This window comes from Colletotrichum destructivum, chromosome 2 (assembly GCF_034447905.1).
Source record: "Colletotrichum destructivum chromosome 2, complete sequence".
Lineage (NCBI taxonomy): Eukaryota > Fungi > Ascomycota > Sordariomycetes > Glomerellales > Glomerellaceae > Colletotrichum > Colletotrichum destructivum.
The window spans coordinates 5,962,204-5,984,904 of record NC_085897.1 but is presented as its reverse complement, the minus strand read 5'-3'; the positions used below and the strand labels follow the sequence as shown (position 1 = coordinate 5,984,904).

General features: G+C 55.0%; 9 protein-coding genes across 9 annotated transcripts; 4 read left to right on the top strand and 5 right to left on the bottom strand.

The window, feature by feature from the left end:
• Positions 1 to 163: 163 nt before the first annotated feature.
• CDEST_04026 (Putative glycosyl transferase, family 25) lies at positions 164 to 2,327 on the bottom strand. The gene is made up of 2 exons (XM_062920185.1): positions 1,169 to 2,327; positions 164 to 1,109 (listed from the first exon to the last, which is right to left on the bottom strand). The coding sequence occupies exons 1-2, from the start codon at positions 1,679 to 1,681 to the stop codon at positions 390 to 392; spliced, it is 1,233 nt and encodes a 410-aa protein (XP_062776236.1). The 5' UTR covers positions 1,682 to 2,327; the 3' UTR covers positions 164 to 389.
• A 2,723-nt stretch (positions 2,328 to 5,050) lies between these two features.
• CDEST_04025 (uncharacterized protein) lies at positions 5,051 to 5,565 on the top strand. Its single transcript, XM_062920184.1, has 2 exons — positions 5,051 to 5,213; positions 5,280 to 5,565. Exons 1-2 carry the CDS (start codon positions 5,211 to 5,213, stop codon positions 5,562 to 5,564), a joined length of 288 nt encoding a protein of 95 aa, XP_062776235.1. The 5' UTR covers positions 5,051 to 5,210; the 3' UTR covers position 5,565.
• Position 5,566: 1 nt separating this feature from the next.
• Positions 5,567 to 7,751, bottom strand: CDEST_04024 (Putative major facilitator, sugar transporter, major facilitator superfamily). The gene is made up of 4 exons (XM_062920183.1): positions 7,436 to 7,751; positions 7,182 to 7,373; positions 6,141 to 7,113; positions 5,567 to 6,075 (listed from the first exon to the last, which is right to left on the bottom strand). Exons 1-4 carry the CDS (start codon positions 7,582 to 7,584, stop codon positions 5,884 to 5,886), a joined length of 1,506 nt encoding a protein of 501 aa, XP_062776234.1. The 5' UTR covers positions 7,585 to 7,751; the 3' UTR covers positions 5,567 to 5,883.
• A 1,733-nt stretch (positions 7,752 to 9,484) lies between these two features.
• On the bottom strand, positions 9,485 to 9,822 carry CDEST_04023 (uncharacterized protein; the record flags this gene model as incomplete). Its single annotated transcript, XM_062920182.1, has 2 exons — positions 9,485 to 9,630; positions 9,714 to 9,822. 2 exons carry the CDS (start codon positions 9,820 to 9,822, stop codon positions 9,485 to 9,487), a joined length of 255 nt encoding a protein of 84 aa, XP_062776233.1.
• Positions 9,823 to 9,930: 108 nt separating this feature from the next.
• On the top strand, positions 9,931 to 13,056 carry CDEST_04022 (Putative alpha-L-arabinofuranosidase, glycosyl hydrolase, all-beta, glycoside hydrolase superfamily). The gene is made up of 7 exons (XM_062920181.1): positions 9,931 to 10,866; positions 10,964 to 11,158; positions 11,353 to 11,480; positions 11,571 to 11,659; positions 11,728 to 12,025; positions 12,126 to 12,291; positions 12,404 to 13,056. Exons 1-7 carry the CDS (start codon positions 10,760 to 10,762, stop codon positions 12,942 to 12,944), a joined length of 1,524 nt encoding a protein of 507 aa, XP_062776232.1. The 5' UTR covers positions 9,931 to 10,759; the 3' UTR covers positions 12,945 to 13,056.
• A 1-nt stretch (position 13,057) lies between these two features.
• On the bottom strand, positions 13,058 to 15,496 carry CDEST_04021 (Putative glycoside hydrolase family 47, six-hairpin glycosidase-like superfamily). The gene is made up of 2 exons (XM_062920180.1): positions 13,666 to 15,496; positions 13,058 to 13,607 (listed from the first exon to the last, which is right to left on the bottom strand). The coding sequence occupies exons 1-2, from the start codon at positions 15,244 to 15,246 to the stop codon at positions 13,485 to 13,487; spliced, it is 1,704 nt and encodes a 567-aa protein (XP_062776231.1). The 5' UTR covers positions 15,247 to 15,496; the 3' UTR covers positions 13,058 to 13,484.
• An 825-nt stretch (positions 15,497 to 16,321) lies between these two features.
• CDEST_04020 (Putative purine-cytosine permease) lies at positions 16,322 to 18,755 on the top strand. Its single transcript, XM_062920179.1, has 4 exons — positions 16,322 to 17,258; positions 17,316 to 17,483; positions 17,539 to 17,943; positions 18,001 to 18,755. The coding sequence occupies exons 1-4, from the start codon at positions 17,008 to 17,010 to the stop codon at positions 18,692 to 18,694; spliced, it is 1,518 nt and encodes a 505-aa protein (XP_062776230.1). The 5' UTR covers positions 16,322 to 17,007; the 3' UTR covers positions 18,695 to 18,755.
• A 1,607-nt stretch (positions 18,756 to 20,362) lies between these two features.
• CDEST_04019 (Putative L-2-Haloacid dehalogenase, phosphoglycolate phosphatase-like, domain 2, HAD superfamily) lies at positions 20,363 to 21,309 on the top strand. Its single transcript, XM_062920178.1, has one exon. It carries the CDS (start codon positions 20,413 to 20,415, stop codon positions 21,172 to 21,174), a length of 762 nt encoding a protein of 253 aa, XP_062776229.1. The 5' UTR covers positions 20,363 to 20,412; the 3' UTR covers positions 21,175 to 21,309.
• Position 21,310: 1 nt separating this feature from the next.
• CDEST_04018 (Putative NmrA-like domain, NAD(P)-binding domain superfamily) lies at positions 21,311 to 22,361 on the bottom strand. Its single transcript, XM_062920177.1, has one exon. It carries the CDS (start codon positions 22,238 to 22,240, stop codon positions 21,320 to 21,322), a length of 921 nt encoding a protein of 306 aa, XP_062776228.1. The 5' UTR covers positions 22,241 to 22,361; the 3' UTR covers positions 21,311 to 21,319.
• Between the last annotated feature and the right edge of the window lie 340 nt (positions 22,362 to 22,701).

Genomic DNA, 22,701 nt, shown 5'->3' with positions numbered 1-22,701 from the left:
TCGTTGTTTTAGAGCTGCTTGGTGAGGCCAGGTGGGGACGACTTGTGATGATGTCTTGCAACTGTTGTGTAGTTGACCTTCTGTCATTTGCAGAGGGGGCTGGCTGTCCAAGGTCACACCAACAGCAATACCGAATACGCCTCAGTGCAACATTAGAGACACGGGCTGACCTAATGATGCCACGCTGCTGTAGTGAAGATGAATTTCATAAAGTGTACGTTAATGATGAATGCAGTCGAAGATGTTCAGCGAATGCTATCTCACCAGAGGTTTGGTTTGTTGGTATTATGTTTTTTCCAAAGATAGTAAGTAGGCAGACGTCTGCTGCTCCCCTATAGCCGTGACTCCATTACGCCAACCCAGGTCGTGTCTGAACGCCGATGCAGCTTCTACTCGTCGTCATGACCGATCAAAATGCCCCAAGCGCTCTTAATGGCGGGCTCCCTCAACCCCTTGGTATCACCCTTGAGCTGCCACACATCGTGCTGCTTGTGTGCCTCTTCCCATCCACTTCGATCCTGGTCCTTGTGCTCGACCCTGATGTCGCTTCCCATGGATCCCCACATGCCCAACTTGTCGCGGTAACGCCACTGCACAACGGGTGGCGGCCAGATGCTGTAGGCTCGGAGTTGGCCATTCCGAATCATATCGTTCATGATGACGTCGACGGGTAGGTTCAAGTCGAAACCGCTTCGCAAAAGAAGCTTCGCAGCGCCGCGTGCGCTGACTGCATATGCGCCTGTGCAAGTCAGGCCGCCGGCTCGACGGATCATTCGACGGCCGCCCTTGAGACCGATGCCAAAATATTCGCTCTTTTCGCCGTTGGTATAAGGGTCGTCGTATTTGACCCGCTCCGACTTCCAGCCGTCGCCGTCGCCGCAGTGTCCGAAGGTGATCAGATCCCATTGACTGCTGTGCCAAGGGTCGATCCGTGCCTGCTCGTGAGAGCTCCGAGTCGGGTTGATGCCGAACACGCCGGTGCCGTTGAGCAGAGCCGGCAAGTGTGAGGCGGCAAGGCGCATCACTTCCTTTACATTTACGTCCCAAGTCACGTCATCTTCCATGATGAGGACTGTTTCCGCATTCGCACGGAGCATGGAGCTCCAGGCCTACATCAAAAACCGTCAGGGCTTGTAGGGGGAGAAAGTATCCCAAGGAGATAACTCACGTTTGCATGCGATCTCCAACATCCCTTCTCGCCGCCGGACAAGCCAGGTTCGGTGTCGGGAACACTGCTTGGCGGCATGCCCACCTCACCAAGGCGGCTGCCGTTGACACCCTCCACGACTTTGATGTTGAGGCCAGACAAAAACGCCTGGACAGCAGCAGCGTCGGCCTTGTCTTGGCGGATGGGCAGGTTGATCATTTCGATCGAGCCGAAGCCCAAGGTGCGGTTGGCAGCCGCATTGACGTCGAGGACGATGGCCGGTTGTGATCCCGTGCTCGCGGCAACAAGAAGGATGATGACAAATACAGCGCCTCCGAGGGCGATGGCGAGGCGGCGGTTGCTCAGGAATCGGGACGGAATGTGGTTCCTGACTTTCTTGAAGACGTTGTGGTCCAGGAAGGACTGTCTCTGGGCATCGAATACGGCCCCTACCGAGGAGTGTGACGTTGAGGAGGACCGTGGCAGCTCTGTCGACTCCTTTGAGGCCGACCAAGAACTTTCCGCCGGCTGCATGGTCGCGATGTCGGGCGCACGGCGCCTTGGCCTTCAGTTTCTCCCTGGCACAATGTCGTCGTTGAGGGCTGGTGCTGTACAAGCAACAGCTGGCTGGGTAGTCCAACTCGTCGATCCAACGGCGACGGTGCAGTACAGGGTGAATAGAAGGAAAGGAGGGAAACGAAGGCAAAGCAAGAACCAGACAGACAAGAAAAAGAGACACAAAGCTACTTGCGACCAGGCCGGGTGGCCAAGGGCGCTGGTGACGATCGAACGGGGGGGGGGGGGGAATGGCGGGTCGAGTGTGGTACTCTATCGTCAGGCAGGCTTTGCACTCAAGGCGGCAAGGCCAAGGATAGATAAGATGATGCGACAATTGGAGGATGCCCAATTCGCTACACAGAATCCAAATAGTAGCGAAAAGGCAAAACACTGTTGCGTTCAGGTGCTACCCGTTTGCGGCGTACAACAGTTGATGTTTGTCTGACCTCGACTGTCAGTCGGTCTGAAAAGACGGGAAGAAGAGATGGGCAAACAAACGCTGTGTGGAACACCTGCTGAAGAAAGGGATCGGGGAACCAAAGTAATACATGGAGATAGGGCCAAGGCGAAGCTACGCCCGACTTCTTAGCTGATGCTGTATCATTGGCCATGTCAAAGCAGGCCCCTGGAAGAAGCCAGCCCGAGACATCGTGTGTTGCTGTGCCGCACCCGCATAAGAGCCTCGATGCCCCACCGAGACAAGGCAACAGGCTAAAACACACACGGCGATAGGCTCGCTAGGAGGTGGCGCTGGGATGCGCCAAGGCGAGCTTGTCTGATTTGGACGTACGAATCCACGAGCCAAAAAGATAATCTAACTTCGAAGAGCTGTCCGAGGGGAGGGGGGGGGCGGCCTTGGGTGTCGTAGCCAATCGCTGACGGGGGAGATGCGGAAAGCTTGAGCCTGTTCTCAAAGTCGAACCTTTGTTGGAAAAGGACGGCGGAGTTGCTAAGCCTAATGTGGCTTGAAGTGTGTGACGGGAAGGGTCTATCGGCTCACCGGCTCTGCTTTCAATTTATCTCTCAATGTGGGACTGTTCTGCTTGCTGTAGGTGTCTGCGAAAGGAGGCTCTGTAGAGCAAGAAGACCAGTGAGAAAGGACATGAGGCCTGCAAGGAAGCATGTTTGCCAAAAGCCTCGAGGTGACGGTTTGGCCTCAGACCCCAAGCAGACTGCGGCGCTTGTCGCAACTGAGGCGAGAGGAACCACAGATGTGTCAATGCAGCAAGAAGAGTTGGTGTGAGGCAGTGAGTTTACAGAAGCGAATCCACAAGAAATTACCATCATGCTGACAGCTTATCATACGCGGTCGCTTCTCCGACTCAAAAAAGAGCGTCACGAACATCGAGCAGTGTTGGCGGCGACAACCGACCACTGGGCTCTGTGGCCTTGTCTATTTTGCGGATTTTTAATTTGCCCATGGCTTGAATGCATATCCATAGAATGCTGACCTTTGGTCCAAAGCGCAAATTACAACTCGATCGTGGCGAGATCCATCATCTCGACACCGACTGGAAGCTGAATGTAGCGCAAGCCAACCGAGAAGGGGGGTGGTTCTTGTCCGGAAACGGTCAAGCGCGGCCCCGTGTACGAACAGGCCGGAAAGGAATTATGGGTTACACGAACAAAAGGTCCAAAGGAGTCCAGAGGGAGAGATTAGCTGGTCCAATTATCAGGCGGTGGTGTCTCCTCCAACGCCATGAGACATGGAGGAGGAGTGCTGAATTCAGACTGAGCAACGGGGAACAGAACAAAAAGAGCGGGGAGGCGAGTGCGGAGGCTCATTACTCCCAGGCAGCGTCGACAGTCGTTGACGTTTTATTAAGCTCATACTAACCCATCACCAAGGTTTCGGCCCTCTCCGCAAGGCAAGCAAAACCCGATCTTGGTGGCTTTTGGGTGCATACGGGACTGACTCCCTACCAATGTCACAGACAAGTGTCACGTTAAGCAGGCTTGTTTTTCAGCGCTTGGCCCCCACAGGGTCCTAATGTACGCAATTCACAGACACTACGCCTCCTTGTACTTTTCGCCTGGGGCTGGAGCGTTCCGGCCAACAGGCCAAAGGGTTCCCCCCCCCCCCAAGGGACCCATGGTCCTTTGCTTGGCCGAGGAAGATTTACCAAGGGCAAGCGGGAACGGAAAATGAACAAACACGTGGTGGGGACGAAGAACCAACCAAACAAGCGGACCATACTTGCCATACCTCAACATCGTCTCGCTTGGCGGCGGACCTTCGGAACTCGGCCGAACTCGCTCATCTCCGCTCTTTTTTTTCTTTCCCGAACGGAACAACAGCGGGAAACAGAACCAAAGCAAGCCATCAATCAGGATGTTATGTTCCATCAGGGCCAGCCAAAAGGATTCCCTCGTCATCAGTAGGTATCATGATGCCAATTTCTGTTGTTGTTAGACATCGAGATAGATACGTCTTTTCTGAAGGGGTCTGTAGAGACACCAACCATGGCATTCAACTGCTTCCACCGATCGTATGCTGGTAGGACTTTTCGGCGCAAGCACCCATCTTTTCCAGCCGGCCACGCCATTACATTCTCAATGGTGCTCGTACAAACGGGCAAACTGTTGCATTCATCTGTGGTAGTTCTTCCTAGCATTTGACACCACTCCTTGTTTCATAGTCCTCCTTTGCGTAGCCCTACAGGATGTGCTGGTGGTCGGCCTTATGAATAGTGGACATGGATGGGACGTCAGCGCGATCATCCAAGAGCCTGTTCCACCAACGCAACAAACATTCCACCCCATCCATCTCCCTCCCCTCACCCCCAATTCACAATCCCCCATTGTACTGTTCGGAATATCATTCAGCCATTGCGACCCGAGACCCGACCCGGCACGGCCGTGCCGATGGAATCCAGACCAAAAATAAACACGGCGGTGCCGGATTTGCCGGTCCACCTTGGCGCCGCGTCGAGGTGCCGTCGGGACCGGCCCCACCGAGGCACTAGCCACGCGTCTCCCGCCAGCCAAAGGGGAGACTTGATGAAGTCACCGTGGAGCTACTGCGAATCGCGTAGCACCAGACGGCACCAGAGCCCGTCCGTCGTCTTGGGACATGACTTGTCCGCTGCGGCAGTGAAGCTTTCAAGATGGATCCCTTGCTCTCCAAGCTCGCGGTTCCCTGAAATGCGCCACACTCAAACTTGCACCCGCTGACGCGTTGCTGCTATCATAGCGTCTCTCCGCCATGCTCATGACGTGCCCGTCTGTCTAGCAGAACCGGGAGACAACCACAAGTGAACGATGTCGTGTGCCCAGGATCGCAACGGTAGCAGGTGATATAAGGCTGGACCTATGGCTCTTGTTTTGTAATCATCATCAGTCGCTCTACATTCCGCAACCCGCTTGTGCACCCTACTCTGCCACAATATCCATACAGCCTCCCCAGTCTTCACTTTCAAGTCCGAATCAAACCATTTTCGTTTCTCGTTGGAGACTTCAAAAAGTCACGCTCGATAACTTACAACCTCCCACCATCTTTGCAACAATGGTAAGCTACCTACACTGTGACTTAGTCTGACAAGTGTGAATCGCATACTAAAACAACATGGACTAGGCTGGACGCGGAAGACGCCTTGCAACCGGCGCCATCGTCGGTATCGCCATTGCCGGTTTCCTCTTCATCGCTTTCTGGGTCCTCTGCTGCTATTGCTGTTGCTTCCGAAACAAGCGCAAGCAGCAGCGCGGCCGCCAAGCGCACCCCGTCGGCGGCGGCGGCGGGGGCATGTTCTCCCGGTTCATGCCCGGACGCCAGCGCCAAGGCCCGGGAATGATGGAGTCCGGGTACGGACACGGACATCACGGCGTCGCCCAACCGGCCCCGTCGCATGGATACAGATAAGGGGTCAGTGTCACAGGGAACATCTGAGTGTGAAGGGCGCTGGAGCATGTTGGCAAAAGGCGCTACGGAGCAACAAGTGCCCCGACACATCTGACAGGGCATCGGCACGGAGGAATTTCTCTTTGCGCAAGGAACAGTGCAAGTCAAGAACATGAGAGTGGATATGGGCAAGTATACCCGGTGGGCAGCGTTTGGATACCATTGGTTGGCAGGGCGTTGGATCTTTAGTTAGACAGACTAGAACGCTCAATGTGACATTAAGTACTATCTATGGGGTATGTGGGGTATTATATCGTGTTTGTGATTCGGATGAGATGCCTCAAAGGTTCTCCCGCTTCTGCTCGACAGCCTCGACTCTTCGCTCGAGGTCGTGCGTCTCGACGGTCTTCATGTCCAACGTCGGGATGAAGAGGGGTGCCTCGGTGAACAGGTATCTCATCTCCTCAAGGGGACGTCTGGCGGTCTCGGGAAGGAAGGCCCAGAAGAAGATGGCGTTGGTGAAGTTGCACACCTGTGGGGAGGAAAGCGAGTCAGCAAAATTCATCCATGAATTGGTCGAAACGTGTTTGAACTTACAATGAAGAGAATGTACCAGCGCCAGCCGATTCCGCTCTTGTCGTCCAGAGCCACAGAGGTCGTCTGACCGATGAGGGTGTTGAAAGCGTACGAGATCATGGTGGCGATCGAGACACCCTTGGAACGAGTCTTCATGTCAAAGATCTCGGCAGGGATGATCCACGAGAGAGGACCGCAAGTGGCGCTGAAGCTGAAGTTGTAGAGCCAGGTCATGGCAATGAAGCCCCATGCGGCGCTTCCGCTGGCGTTCTCGGAGCCGGGGGGGAACTTGGCGAGCAGGATGGTGGCAATGATGAAGGTGATGCAGTTGCCGATGTTGCCCAAGATCAAGGGCCAGCGGCGGCCGGTCTTGTCGATGAGCATCATGCAGAGGAACTGGGCAACGAGGGCGATGACGGAGGAGATGGCCTGGTAGCGGAGAGTCTCGTCGCCGGCGATGCCAATCTTCTCGTAAATGGCGACCGAGTAGTACTGGATGGCACTGACGCCAGTCATCTGGATGGACGCTTGCAGGGCGCAGGCAAGGAAGAGGCGGCGGAAGCAGGACTTGTCGGTGAACAGTTCCTTGTAGGACTTGGCGGAGCCCTCGTGCTCGACAGCGATGGACTCTTGGATCTGGTCGAACTCGGCGCGGACCCAAGCATCGTTGACGTCGCCGTGCGCGTGGAGCTTGGCCAGGGTCTGGAGTCCCTCGTCGACGCGGCCGTGGTCGATGAGCCAACGGGGAGACTCGGGGAACAGCAGAATGAGCAGAGCGAGGATACCACCGGGGATGCACTGGATACCCAGACTGACACGCCACTGGTTGTTATCGTCCTCGGCGAATCCGATGTAGGTGCCGTATGAGATCCAGGCGGCGGCAAGGGCACCAACACCGAGCATGAATTGTTGCAGAGCGGTAACTCGTCCACGGATACTGGGGTGGCATAGTTCGGCCTGGTACATGGGGATAATCATGGTCAAGAAACCGACACTGGGGTTGCAACATTAGCCAGCCATCCAGGAGCGAGATTGGGATATTCGCGCAAGTCGCCGACTTACCCGATACCAGCGAGGGCGCGGCCGGCGTAGAGGAAGGCCAGAGACTGGGCTGCGGCCTGGAGAGCGCCGCCGAGAACGAAGATGGAAGCGCCGATGAGGATGGTCAGTTTACGGCCGAGTTTGTCACCGGTGGGACCGGCAAGACCGGCGCCGATGAAACCACCTCCGGTGAAGACGGAGACGACAGCACCACTGGATCAAAGGGTTAGTTGGGTTCTTCCACAGCAGCGGAAGAGGGGGAACGGGCAACGTACATCTCGTTGGGATCTTCGCCGAACTTGGTCTTGAAGGAAGCCGAGGCAATGGCAGAGGCAATGACACCCAAGTCATAACCATAGTTGAAGGAACCGAGCGAGGCGAAAACGCTCACAAGGAACTGGTACCACTTGGGAGGGAGCGCCATGACGGGCCGAGTTGTGAGACGCTCTCGGTCAGTTGGTTGGCGCTGATGGTGTCTTGTCGTGGGTTCGTCGAGTAAGAAAAGCCCAGTTGGGGGTTTTCCAAGACTGAGGGTATCCGAGTGACTTCAAGGGGTTAAACCGACTGACTGGTCGAGCTGCAATGGGACGGTCTCGCGTGATGCTGCATCAAGCACGAAGGGATCGTCGCGTCTTTATAGAATGTTCGGCCGACCCCATGTTTCCCACGTATCCACTTTGTCCCGAAGGTCGCATCGGCTGGCAGCCCCATGAGATGGCAGGCAGGCAGGCAAGCAAGCAGGCCATCGGGTTACCTCCTCTGTGCTCGTTCTCCAATGCAATGGGCGGCAACCAAGGTTAGCGCCGCGTCCTGGAACATCAGGTAGTATTAGTGTTGCCGGTAATGGTTGCTGGGGGATGGACAATGGGATGCGGGTGGACATGAGAACGGTTTCCCCCCCTGGCTCGCCATTCCCGGGGGATTGCCAGTCCGTCACGAGACGGCATCGGTGACGGTTGCCCCGGCCTTGGACCCCATGCCCCAGTTTGCGCCGGGATGCGACAAGCTGGGCCGGTTTACTAGTGTTTGGCGTATGCAACCGGCACTGCGAACATGGAGTCCCGAGGAAGGGATAGTACAGTCGAAGGCGTCGAAGGGGCGTTGGAGAAGCGGTCGTGTGGTAGGCTCGGGTACCCCCCCCCCCCCCCCCCCCCCCATAGTACAGAGTATAGCTTGTTGGACTTCTTCTCCAATCTCCATGGTTTTGGGAACGCGGGCACGCGGGGAAAATTGCTGGGATGGGGGTGGTTGCAAGGCGGAGAGGCGCCTTCGTGTGAGTGGGACGCCGGTTCGGTTCATCAACGCCGACGCTTAGGTGCTCGCACACGGATGAGCTCCAGTTTGGCGACGAATCGCATGGTAAATCGTCAATGGTTTGTTTGTCTGGGGTTTCCATACTACTCAGTTCTTAGTTAGTCCTTTCACTCACCGGATGAGAGACAGCTCCTTCGCGAAAGTCTGTTGGCTGTACGTATCTAGGGAGGGAGACGACTCTCTTCAGCATTGTCTCTCTCTCTGGCACCCCTAAGACACTCGGCAACGGCCCCCATATGCTTGCGCTAGGGTACGGATACAAGGTTCAAACAATCCAACTCACCCTAAGCAGTTTCTCGGCCTGGGTACAATCCCATTCCGACTTCACCTCGTTTCCAAGTGCAAATCCATCGTGATACTCTTTTGATGGCATCATGGCCCATCCTATGGTCTTACTCCGTGATGTCTCCCCCTCAGAGCGTTTGCGGTACGTACCTAGGCAGGTGTGTTTCCCCCTGGAGGAAAAAACACCTTTTCAGTGGATCAAACAACACCTTATTGGCTCATGCAGCAACATCACCCCGCAAAGGCCCGCTTATTATAGCCAATGTCGTCACTGTCTTGGGATGGAAACAGAATCAAGCTTTAATGTCCGACCTATGCGCGCCAATCAAAATTACCATCATCCGCCAGCCACCTCCACCTTTCGGTCGTAAGCTCCATCATCACAACCAACCGTGCCAATTCCACCTCGGGACTTGGCGAGCAAAGGGCTGCTCCGCGTTCCTCCTCCCCCTCTCTCCGTCCGCTTCCTCTCATCAGTATCAGTTCATCACCCACACACGAGTTATTACCCGTGACACACTATTTCCTCTACCGCCTGCCCTCCGGCAGCCGGCCCAACCAGCGTCAACTCCTGGCTCAGCCTCCGTTCGGCATCGACATCTTGTCCTGGTCAAGCAAAACCAAGACTCAGTATTCGGCCAACCGTGCATCGCCTGAACAAACTTGGCAGCTCTTGACATGCTCTTCTACCCAGCGCCCCGGATGCAATCCGACGCGCCAAGTTGCTACGCATGCCTGAAACGGGTTCTGGCCTGATCGATTAACGCACTTAATATCAAAGACGCAAGGCAGCTGACACGACTCCGTCTTTGTACCTTAGTCGGTTGGCGGCCATGCAGTGTAGTGTGTGTCCCTTGGTCCACGTTGATTGCTACGCGGTTCGGCGAAAGAGACAACAGAAGCCGTCGTGTCTCCTCGCTGCCAACCTCCCCCCCCCCCCCCCCCCCCCCACACCCTTTGTCCTCCTATTTCCTTGTCTCATGGCCATCTGTAAGTAGTCCTGTACGGATACAGACGACTTGATGCCGACTGTTGGATCGGATACTACAGCCTGCATGGCCATGGTCCTTTGTCGTCTAACAGCCAACCAGCCTGGCAATATTGCCTCCTGCGTCTCCAGTTTACCTCTCCCCCTCATGTCTCCACGAACCCCATCCCAACCCCATCCCATCCTACCTTAACCTGTACCTCACCAGCATCCCGCCCCATCCACCACTCAGTAGGCCACCACGACCCACCACTCATTCCTGTGGCCTCTCGGGGCCGGTCTCCCCACTCCCGAGATCCCAGCACCCGCGTTATCGTCGACTTTCTTCGCATGGTATCGTCTTTGATTCGTGCGCCTGTCCACACCTCCCAGAACTGGCAAAGTCAAGAGACTCGAGAGCCGCACCAGCTTCTCGGCCCATGACTTGTTCTGTCCGGAGTGCTCTGTATCCATCCGTACACTACAGCGTACCTACCAACGCTTCATCGTGGCCGCTTCTTTGGTGTCCCTGTCAAGTCCGAGGGGGGCCACACACCCACCACCCCCTCATCAGATACCCCAGTCAGATGTTGCTTGCCTAGGTATCCCAACTCGACTGAAGCGACTGAGGCGACTGAGGCGACTGAAGGCCACTTGTTACGGGAGCTGATGCCAAAACCCGAGGAGTCAGGCGCCTTGTACGCGATCCCTCCACTGCCGGCCCAATATCCTCCTCCCATGATTTTCTGCCACTTCTCCAGTCCCTTCTCCATTATCTGACCGCTTGCCCCCGCCCATGGCGAGTTCAAATTCCGACCTCGATCCGGGTGTCTGTCGTGCGCAGTGAAGAGGCACACGTCCATTTTCCACCACTCATCGACTAGCTGTTCTTTTTCAGTGCATAAAATTGCAGCCAACGGTTGATCGGACACCATCACCACATACCACGACGCTCGGGCTTTTCGATAGCACTACATTCGTTCGTTCATACGCACGCGGCACGTTTTCATTACGAAGCGTCCAGACTCAGACCATGGCGACCTTTACCAAAATTGCCGAGGATGCGCGCCCCAGCATCTCGCTGAACCCCTCCCACATCATCTCCAAGATCGATGACAACGTCTACGGTGGCTTCACCGAGTAAGTTTTTTTGCTGCGCCGTGCTGCCGGCTCCCACTGGTCCCCACGTCAACATACTACTGCAACTGTCACAACGTACTGACGCAATAGACCGTAGGCACATGGGAAGATGTATCTACGGCGGCATTTACGACCCCGGCAACCCGCTCTCCGACGAGAACGGCTTCCGCAAGGATGTCATTGAGGCCTTCAAGGAGCTGAACTGCCCTGTTGTACGCTATCCCGGCGGCAACTTCGTCGCTACCTACCACTGGATCGACGGCGTTGGCCCCAAGGAGAAGCGTCCCAAGAGGTAAGCGGAAAATGAGAATCCCATGGTGAAACCGTAGTCTGCGTGTGAAATCTAGACCCAGACTTCCCCCAGGCGACATTGCGGAATCACCCCTTGGAGGTGTCTGGGCCCCCCCCAGCGCGGGGGGGGGGGGGGGGGGGGGGGGGCTGACTTTTTGTTTGCATGAAGTGACTGACCGGTGTGCCCACATCCAGACCCGAGCTGGCTTGGATCGGCGTTGAGACCAATGAGTTTGGAACAGACGAGTTCATGAAGTGGTGTGAGGTCGTTGGCGCGGAGCCTTACCTGGCCCTCAACTTCGGTACCGGCACGCTCGATGAGGGTATGTGGATGGTCATTTCTTCACCACAAAAAAAAAAAAAAAAAAACCCCCCCGGCCGAATGAAGTGAACTAACTCGTTGGTGCTCGCAGCTCTGGCCTGGGTTGAGTACTGCAACTCCGACAAGGACACCTACTACGCCAACCTCCGCCGCCAGAATGGCCGCGAGAAGCCTTACAATGTAAGTCATCATCATCAAAAGCTCTTTGCCTACCATGCGCAAGCACATCCCGCTCACCTCAACGCCAGGTCAAATACTGGGCCCTGGGCAATGAGATGTGGGGTCCCTGGCAGGTCGGCCAAATGACCAAGGAGGACTACGCCAAGCAGGCCTACCAATGGGCCAAGGCCCTCAAGCTTCTCGATCCCTCGCTGGAGCTGATCCTCTGCGGCGAGACCGGCTTCAGCACCTGGGATACGTACGTGATCAAGGAGTGCATCACCTGGAGCGTGCACGGCCTCGGCGGCAGCACCACCGCTTCCCTGATCGACATGCACAGCATCCACCTCTACACCGCGTCCGAAGACCATCTCAAGAACGCCACCGGTAAGTGCCTCCTCGTACTCTCTCTCTCTCTCTCTCGTGTCATGCAAATTTGGTAGTTCTGTGTCGATCATGAGCCTGACCCTTTCCATTACCTGAACAGCACCCAGAGCTGCCGAGCGCGCCATTGAGATTACGGGTGGTCTCATCGACCTGGCTCGTATCGAGAACAAGGTGCCCCCGACATGCAAGAGGCAAAAGATCTGCTTCGACGAGTGGAATGTTTGGGACCCTGTCCGAGCTCCTGGCGAAGAAGGCGGCGAGGAATCGTAAGTCAAGGCTTCCTCAATGATGATGATGGTGATGGGGTGATGATGCAGATCAACGATGATGGGGAAAGCACGTCCTTGTCAACAGAGAACGCTGACCGAAACCCTACAGCTACACCTTGTCGGATGCTCTCGCAGTCGGTGTCTGGCTGAACGTCTTCGTCCGCCAGGCCAAGTACGTCGGCATGGCCAACATTGCCCAGTCCGTCAACGTCATCTCCCCCCTGATGACTACCAAGGAGGGTATCACCAAGCAGACCACCTGGTGGCCTCTGCTGCTCTTCAGCAAGTACATGAGAGGCTCTACCATCGCCACCCACGTCCGCTCGCCAGAGTACGAGGGCGCCACCGAGCCCAACTGGATCCGGGGCGCCATTGAGACCCCTTTCCTCGACGTTAGTGCCACCGTTGACGACAACGGCTTCGTCAACCTTGCCGTTGTCAACGTCCACGAGACCAAGAGCTTCTCCGTCGATCTCGAAGGCATCAAGGAGGGGGCCGATGTCCAGGTCTACACCGTCACCGGAGAGAACGTTAGGGTTGTCAACAAGGGCGACGAGAACCCCGTTGGTATTGCCGAGAGCAAGTGGGACGGCAAGGGCGCGTACGAGTTCCAGAAGGCCTCAGTCACGCTGCTGAGATGGAAGCACTAGAAGGCCCGGCCAGGGTTGGTGGGGACAAGAAGGACTGCTCTCTACGAGGATCCATCGGGGGGAGCTTGCGTGTAATGTGAAATGAATGGAATTGATGCAAAGTTGGGACCCGCGAGGGAGATGGGCTGGCAGGACCGGCATCGCCAGGGTTGCAAACATCTGCATATAGGATCACATAGACGGTTATGGCATGAGAAACGTGCAACCTCCCTTCCCCTCTTCCCAATTTGCGTTGAAACTATGAGACTGGATAAGGGCTTTCTCTAGATGATACCCTCGGCGTGCATGCTGTCTGTGGCACCCAAACGGGCTTCGGGCCTTCACGGCCAACATGTCGCCAGGTGCTCAATACTAGTGCTGCCCTTAAATAGGTTGACGAAGTCATTTAGTCTAGCCCACGTGCTGTATGGGAGTGTTTCGTAGGGTAACTTCTCCGTGCATCTGAAATTGGAGAGAGCCGTGCAGAGCAATCGCCGGTGTTCGCTCTGTTCTACACTGTTATCCCACGTCCATTGAGACACAATCCGAGAGTACTGTTCTTCAAGGAGATTGCCGTCTCAGTGGATGCGCCTCCGTATTCAAGACATAGTCGTCGAGGTTGACGAGACCAGGAGGCGAGAAGATCAGGTAAAAGTATTTCAGCGTCTCGGACAGCCAGAAGCTCTGTTGCAATCGTTAGCCTCGGTATCCCGAAAAGTGTCCCTTCTTGGTTGCAACGTACCTCCATTGAGTCCAGCTTCTTTGTCTCGCCCCTAACTGTTACGTCTTCGATAGCCGAGTTCGCATACTCCGTCTCGGTAGCCTTGGCGATGGATTGAAACATGGTCCAGGCTATCTCCTGGTATTCGGGGTTGCCGGTCATTCTGTACATCAGGAAGATGCTCTCGATGGCCTCGGGTCGGAGGATGTATCGCGGGTCACGAGCATGGGAGAAGCCCTTGTTCAGATCGGAGGCGCCTTCACGCTTCCACCGCTCCTCATCCCACTCGCAGGTGTCCAGGGTGTCGCAAGTGACCATGCCAAAAATCTCGGGCATGAGTCCTGTGGGGAACGAACTATAGGCCCAGCCGCAGCCACGAGCCAGCCTCTCGGCCAAGCTCACGTGTTCGTCGATCCCGAACAGCTTGCCACCCAGCCCGAACATGCCACCAACGAAGCATGACAAGTGCTGGCTCTCTGGATTTCGCCTCACGTTGCCTTCGGCAAAGGCTGTCCCGGAAAACAAGATGTCTTGGCCATCGGGAAGCATGGGGCGAAACAGGAGGTACTGCTCGACAACGTGCATGGCGTGACGATACATCTTTTCGTAGGCCGGATCGGTTCCTCCAAGCAAGGCAAACATCTTGGGCAGGTACTCGTACAAAGAGTCGGCCAGAGCGCCGAGTGTGAATTCGTTGTGTTGCGTGACGGACTCGTCTCGAAAGTTGATGAGAGCTGGCCACATGCCAGGCAACCGGCTCTCTCGCTGCGTCTTTTCCAGGAATAACTTGACCCTCTCAATGGCGTCGAAGTACTTGGGGTCCCCGGTGATTTGGGATAGCCTCGTGAACTCTAGCCCTAGCGAACAAGGCGATGCCGAAGGGTCGGCCGTGCCGGCGACGAGGTTTCCATTTTTCGCGGCCTCAAAGTCGAGCCAAAAAGGCGGCATCCGGTTCGGCGTGTCGAAGGCGGCATACAGCATGTCGCCCAGTTCAATGGCTTTGAGCAGCAGCACGGGCTCTCCGCTGAGGTCGTAGGCGCTCAAGAGACCGCCGAGGTGGCGGATGGTTGTCTCGAAGACATTGACTGCCGTTTCTTCTGTGTCGTCCCAATCCATGGATGCGACGACGGCCAGCGCAGCGTCGAAGTCGTCGCGCAAGTCCATAATCCACAGCGTGTCGAGGGCATCGACGAGGGTAGCCGCATAGCCGCCAAAGGTATTCTTGCCCTTGGCCGTGACGGGGGTGAGCTCGTCGAACCCCCAGGCGTGCTCCTTGTAGCTGTTCCAGCTCTTGACGAAGACGTCTCGCACCGCGTGCCGTCGCGACTCGGATGTCGCATCGTTCTTGCGCATGCGCTGCGCGCCAAAGTCGAATTGGACGCGTGGGAGGGGTTTCGGACGTTGGGTCGGCAGTCGGTGCATCGAGAGCGGAGCTATCGGGTACTTGTGCTGGTGGGCGGCCCAGTCGAAGCTGCTCTTGACGAGGCGAATATCGGCATGTTTGTGAGGCGGCGGACCGCTCGAACGAAGAGTGTGGAAGGCAAAGAACCCCAACAAGAAGACGGCGATGATTATGACACGCCGCTGTCGTCGATTGGCCATCTTGTCATGTCGAAGAAGTGCTGTTGCCGGCTATGCGAACTGGTGTGTGTTGTTGGACTTGCTCCGGAGGCGGAAGGAAGGGCAAACGGAGGCGGAGGCGGAGGGGAAGGGGCTTCGACTTCGAGGTCGCAACGGTCGGTGGTATGTTACCCATCGATGTCATGGCTGCAAGAGAACAGCTTGGGTTGAATTGAATTGAATTGAGCCTTTTCCAGCCAGGCAGCTGAGTCGCATTGTGTTTCAGAAGCCGCCCCGTGCCGCGCTGGGTGTTGGGATGAAATAGCCTTGTTTTAGTGGTCTTATCCCTGCTGCTAAGATCCGCCTGCCTGCACCTTGGGTAAGCTGACTTTGCTTATCGGAGCCTCGGAGGACAGCCGGTTTGGTTCCGCGCCTGCTCCCTGTGCCCCCGGCCACGGCTCTGAAGCTATCCCCAGCACAGACTTGTATCCTCCAACGAATCGCGAAGGAAAAGTAATTATGAATATCACAAAGAAATCATCGACACTTCACTATACGCACTGGCTTGTCTTGTATCCCTCCCTTACGCCGGAGGTGGCGCCATCCGAGGCACCCACACCCAGATGGCCGGAACTGGGTAGGACCGTTGGCCACTCTGACTTGACTCTTCCCCGATGACGACTTTGTTCAAATACAGGCAATGAAACGCCTGGCGGCGGGTTTGCTTGTCAATCCTTGCCAATTTCTCCGCCCAGCCAGAGATGAAAGTCGCCGTTTCGGGAAAGAATGATCACTACCTTGTCTTCACCGTGAAGCTTACTTGACACTCGGAGTTCAGCCGTCTGGTCGGTTGGCTGACCGCGGCTTTCTTTCCAGGGATGCGCCCGTGCCGACTCTGGCCGAGCGGTGTCCGTCAGGTCAAAACAACCGTCAGCCGGCGTACAAATACATGCAAGATAATCCAACTCGGCCGGCCAGCTCAGTCAATTGTCAGAACGCACCGCAAACCCAAGCGGACATTCCAAATCGTCAAAGGAGTATCACGCAACGTTCCGCGCGACAAGCCGGAGCAATCAGTGGTTTATACTCGTTGCGCGCGCGGCTAGGTTGAAAGCGGAGGGGTGGAAAGAAAAGGCGAACGAAAGAAAGAAATTAAGATTTCTTCACCGGCCCTCGGATGACAGCCCGAAGAGCCTGGAGGGGTTGTCGGAGCCAGGATCCATAGTACAGCTACGTACGGCCAACCTTGTTTTCCGCGGGGACAGTTAGTACCTTAGGCAAAGCTGGCCGTGGCGGCTGAAAGAAAGTGGAGGGCGATCAAAGTATCGGTACCTTCAATGAGCGAATCCGCCAGCAGCTAACCAAGTCTCGCTCGCTCGCTCGCTCGCTCGCTAGTGGGTTAGGTTCGCCGCCAAGGAAGGCCTGGAACAAGTTGCCCGTCTGCTCCTTACAAGGAAGAACGATGACCAACAATTAAGAAATATCTGGATGCCGGCCTGCTCCTTGTCATTGCCTCTCTTTCCTAGGACGCAGTTCTTCCGATCCTCGTCGCGATTACTCTACGGCTGCGGTTACGGTATTCCGTCCCATCGACAGCTTGTAGTTCAGTTGCCGGTTACGATTCGTTGAGGTAGTACCGAGTATTGTCGCCTACATCTCAGTGCTCCCATCCACACTCACACCCTCCCATGCCAGATAGCTAGAGCTCTGCCAGCACCGTGTCACCGACGTTGACGACATCTGGAGCATTCTATAGGTTCTCTTGCGCCCCAGCTTTTCAAGGACCGGCCAGGCTTCGAAACCATGGCTGACATCGAGGCCTCGCGACCAACATCCACGGAAGGGTACCCTCACGACCAGGACAAGGGGTACGAGACAACGAAAGTCAGGCCTGAAAATGGAATATCAAAAACCAGCAGCAAGATCCACAACCTGCTGCGCCTGGGCCGAGTCGAGGAGCACGGTATCGAGCCGATCCCCCTCGCGGAACGAACATCTACTCGCTACCTCAACGCCTTCACCATCTGGTTTTCAATGAATGCCAACATTCTTCCGTGAGTCGTCGTTCCGATAGACAACCTGAAAATTTGCCTCTAACTTTACCCTCCAAGTATCACATTCGGAATGCTGGGGCCGTCGCTGTTCGGTCTAAGCCTCCGCGACTCCTCGCTTGTAATCCTCTTCTTCACACTGCTTTCGACCTTGGCCCCGGCTTTCCTTGCCACTTTGGGGCCCAAGACTGGGATGCGCTCAATGATCCAGGCGCGATTCAGCTTTGGGTATTTCCTTCCTCCAGCAGGTTTCTGGCTCTTTCATTGCTGACCTTTTCTTGAGGCGCTATTTGGTATCCGTGCCAGTGGCTCTAAACTTGGCCACCCTGACGGGCTTCTGCGTCATCATATGTGTTGTTGGCGGCCAGTGCCTCTCGGCCGTCACAAAGGGTGCCCTCAGCCCTGATTTGGGCATCGTACTCATTGCTCTTCTGTCTCTTTTGATCTCGTTTTGTGGGTTCAGGGTTCTGCATTTCTACGAGACATACGCCTTCATCCCAGCAGTGATTGCCATAGTCATCGCCACTGGATGTGGCGGCTCGAGACTCAAGGAACAGGCCGAGATGCCTCCCGCAACGGCACCGTCAGTCTTGAGCTTCGGCATGATTGTCGCATCTTACATGATCCCTTGGGCCTGTATTGCCTCAGACCTAACAACTTACTTTGACCCAAGAGTCCGCGGTGCTTCGTAAGTAGCTTGGCCTTTAGCAGATGGTGTGATGCTTCGGAAACTGACCACTTCTAGGTATCGCGTGTTCGCGTATAGCTATCTCGGTTTAATCTCGCCCACTATCCTTCTCATGACACTTGGTAGTGCGATTGCTGGTGCCATAGCCAATGTTCCCGAATGGCAAGACGGCTACGATACAACGCTTGTTGGTGGTGTCTTGGCTGCCATGCTGTCGCCCGCTGGTGGTTTTGGCAAGTTTATTGTCGTCATCCTCGCATTCACCCTTCTCGGTAACGTCTCTGGTACAATGTATGCCATCACACTCAACTTCCAGACCTTGGTTCCTTGGCTGGTTCGGGTTCCTCGCTATGTTTTCTCCATCGTCGTCACAGCCATCATGATCCCGGTTGCCATCAAGGCCGCCGATGACTTTTTTCTCAACTTGGAAAACTTTGTGGCCTTGATCGGGTACTGGTCAGCCTCCTTTGTTGGTATTGTCTTGGTTGAACACTTTGTTTTCCGTAGAGGAGATGCAAAGCTTTACGACCACCACATCTGGAACACGGCCTCTAGTCTCCCCAGCGGTGCGGCAGCTCTTGGATCGGGTATGCTGAGTTTTGCCCTGGGCATTCCCTGCATGGCCCAGGCTTGGTGGACTGGGCCGATTGCTGAGATCACTGGAGATATTGGGTTCGAGGTGGCTTTCATCCTGAGTGCGCTATTATACGTACCGTTGAGGTTTCTTGAGAGGCGGGTTCTTCACCGATAGACCTAGCATCATGACGGAAAGTGTTGAGAAGACTTTCCAAAAGCATCAAAATAAAATTTGTGTCTGTTTATCGCATAGAGTTTGTATTTTTGGCTACGTTACTGTCTAAACTTCCGAACATGACTGGTGAACCACGCGGTCCAAGGTGTATTCTTCCGCTTGAACATGCCAAGTGAGACAGGTGTACCCAGGAATTAGAGGTTGCATCAAGAGCTTCGAAGTCTGATAGAGTACATCGTGTGCCATATTTTTGTCGTGAACAATGACAAGCGTCATTCCAATGACCTTCATAGCGCTGATGCCACCATACAGATTCTTATGCTCAAGCCATTGCAAACGCTCGGGTGTACCATCAGGAAAGAGATCCTTGATATTGCCCCGGATAAGAAACGGCTTGGGTCTCAAATGCAATTTAAGCTGGACTCTTTTCAGTGACTGTCGGTCCACGAACAAGGCCACAAGAGCGAGGACACCCAAAGTCGGCCACTATCCAACAGCCGTTGTGGCATACGATTTGTAGACCTGGCAACAGTGTTCAGAAAAACGTAACTAATTCTTCGGAAGAGGGCGCATCTAGGATTTGAGACGGAAAAACTGAAACGTTTCATCGAAGAGGTAGTGTGAGCTGTCGAAGAGGACTACTTTCTTCTTGACAAAAAGCGAATCACGGGCCAGGATCGCCGCCCAAAGGGACTGCGGGAGGGACCTTTTCAAGCGCGGTCCACCTGAGAGACTGCTCCAACAGCTAAGTAGCACCATGTAGCAAAAAACATTGGACTGAGTGGCAGCGAGGGACTTTGTATTTTGGCCAGACAGTCCTACCAGGTAGGACATGGTTGAAAGCAGACGAATTATTGGCTTGGCCGCATCTATTTCCGTCAGCTTTGACTGACCAAGTCAGAAACGGACCGCTGGGAGTCCAAAAAGCAGCAGCTGTACACGTTGACAAGGGCCTTTTGTGCTGCAGAATCGAGAGTGTGTTACTGTTGGTCACGTCACATGCATCCGCTTTGGAGCCTCGGATCGGCCGCGAGGTTCTGGCTGATCATTGGCAAAGTACTTTTTTCATCAGCCAGAGGCTATATGGATTTGTTATCGCGCTCAAGACAGACCAGTAAGTTGCATTCTTCTAGGAGATGTCTTTTATGTTTTATTGTTTGCCTAGTAAGACTAACAGTTGTTGTAAGGCATAGCATCCCGACAGGCAGCCGAGCTTCTTCTTTCCCCGGTTTTGGCGATATCGGGCCGCAAAAGTCTGCGGGCCCGCCACAAATACCCAACAATCACTCGGCCGGCTACCATATGCTAACATCCCTCGCAGATATCTCTGCCTCGACAATGAGGTCCTGATACAAGAAATTCAAGGAGTAACCGGCCTTGGTATTTGTACCTTCGGAAGGTGTCGCCCCTCGAGGATCACCCAGATGTCGGAAGCGACTGCTAGAGCTTCCATCCAGCTGAATGGGCTTACATAGTTACACTGTCTACTATTTGAAAAGATGTGGCTTATTCCGAATCACCCTGAATGCAGCTGACTAATGTCCAGACCGAAGCGGCACGAGGTTATATAATCGAAACCGTTCAGATTGTCGCTATATAATAAGCGTGGTCCGGCACTCAGCAGTCAGCTTCTGTGTCTAACGCACCTATTGTCATCTTGCGCCGAAGAGTATCGACCACTTTTGATCTCGGCCGCCATTCAAATTTTGCGTCTTTCGATGACATCGCCTAACATGGTTCAGCAGCAATCCATGATCAAAGCTGTATTCTTCGATTTTATGGGGACTTGTCTCAACTGGCATGCGAGCGTGACCGAGTCTCTTCCTTCATCGATTCCCAAAACCGAAGCCTCGGATTTCGCACTTGAATGGCGCAGACAGTACTTCCTTGAGATTGCTGAGCGGTATCACAAAGGCCTCGAGCCCGAAGACATTGACACCACTTTTGCCCGCGTCCTCGACCGCCTTCTCGAACAGTCTCCCGAACATGTCGCACACTTCGACCCGGGTACCAGATCGCGATTGATCAATGCATGGCATTCTCAGCCTGCATGGGCCGATGTACCCAGGGCCATTCAGAGTATCCGCGAGGACATGGGTCTCGAAGTGTTCGTGCACGCCAACGGCACAACACGGCTGCAGCTGGATCTTGTTCGTTCTTCGGGGCTCAATTTCAACATGCTTTTCTCCAGCCAGCTCTTGGGTGTCTACAAGCCTAGTCCGGATTCGTATAAAAAGGCCCTAGAACTGGTCAAACTCAAACCAGAGGAGGTGGTCTTGGTCGCCGCCCACGCTTATGACTTGCGTGGGGCTCGGGAGGTCGGGTTGAGGACGGCGTATGTGCATCGCTGGACTGACGACGTGGACGAGGACATGGAGAAGGTCAAATATGAATTCGATGCCTTTCTAGAAGATATGACTTGTCTGCCTAGAATTATCGATGGTTTTTCCAAGGGAGAGCCGTTGATGAAGAAGGTCTAGATAGCTCTCTGCATGATGTTGTGTAGCATTCTTGAAACGCAGTAACTACCGCCATCAATCTTGTTGGAATTTGAAGTTTTCCTCTAAAATTTATGAGTCCTTGGCTCTTTATAACGTCAACTAAGTATCGGTCTTTCACAGTCGACTAGGGTGTCGAGTTCGCTACAATGTCCGCTACAGCTGCATCCAAGTCCTCGTCCTCCAGCCCCAAAGTCTTCATGGCAAACTCATCACGCTTGGTCCAATCCGCATCCAGCTGGCCGACAGCAAAGACGAGGTCTTCGATTGCCTCAGCATCGCCAGCGTCGGCCTTTCTCTTGTGTTCCTCGATGAAGCTTTCGGAATCAACCTTGTTTACCGTCCAAGTCGATCCTGTCGCTCTCTCGAGGCTCTGGAGCAGCTCATTCTGGGTTACGCAGAAGCTCTGAATAAACAACGTCCTGTTCTTCGTCGCATCGGTGACGCCTAGGTTGAGAATGCGCACCACGGCATCCCCGACTCTTGAGAGCAAGGAGGCTGAGGCCTTGATGTTGCCGCCGTCGATGATGTCGATTTCCTTTCTGTCGAGGTAGGCATGCAAGAATCCTTTCTGGAGACCCCAGTCAAAAAAGTGACCACACACGATGCCGGTCCAGGCGAAGTCGGGGTTTGCCTCTGCCAGCTCCTGAGCTTTTTGGCGGACGGCGAGCTTGTGGCGGTAGAGCGGGATGAGTTCCCGTGCGCGGGGGTTATCGGCGTCAATGCTGCCGAAGTCGGCGGGCATGAAGTGCTTCACCCCCGCAGCCGAGGCGGCCTCTGCGATGCGCAAGTGTTGCTCGCCATTTCGCAGAGGGAAGCTTACGATGACGGCATCCTGGCCTCGGAGAGCAGTCTTGAGGCCCTCGAAGGAAAGGTCATCGTCGACCTCGATGGTCTGCACCTGGTCCGCCGCATACGGGATCTTGCTCCGGGAACCGGCTCTCTTGAGGACGCTGAGCTTGAATGACTTGGCTGCGACGAGGGCGTCCAAGAGTTTGGCGCCTAGTGTGCCGTTGGCGCCGATAAGGAGGACTGATTTGGTTGTCATGATGAGCGGATGAAGCAAAGCCAATTTGTTGCATGCATTCCACGTTTGGGGTTGGCTAAAGGCGACTTGACAACGTTCTGTGGCGGTTTGGCGCTGTCAATGACGCCATGAGCAAGTAAATCTGGGGAGGGGGGTTGTTGCGCACTTCTACTTATACACGACGTTTAGCAAGACGGAATGCCTACCGAAGCAACGTTTCCCTACGGGGTAGCAACCGCCAAGGCTTACCAGCGGCTGCTATCGTGGACGCTGCTTTATCCACCTGGTCTCTGTTAGTGTTCACTAATGAAATGGAAACGGATCGCGGTTCCGCGTGCACTAGTTGGAAAGCCAGATCCCCCGGGGGGCGGGGGGCTTCAGTTGCCGAATAGGTGCAGGGGCATCCATCACTCATTGCATACACCCCCACCGCCGCAACACATACGTATTACATGTTTCTTTGCTTCCAACTTGAAAGTTGA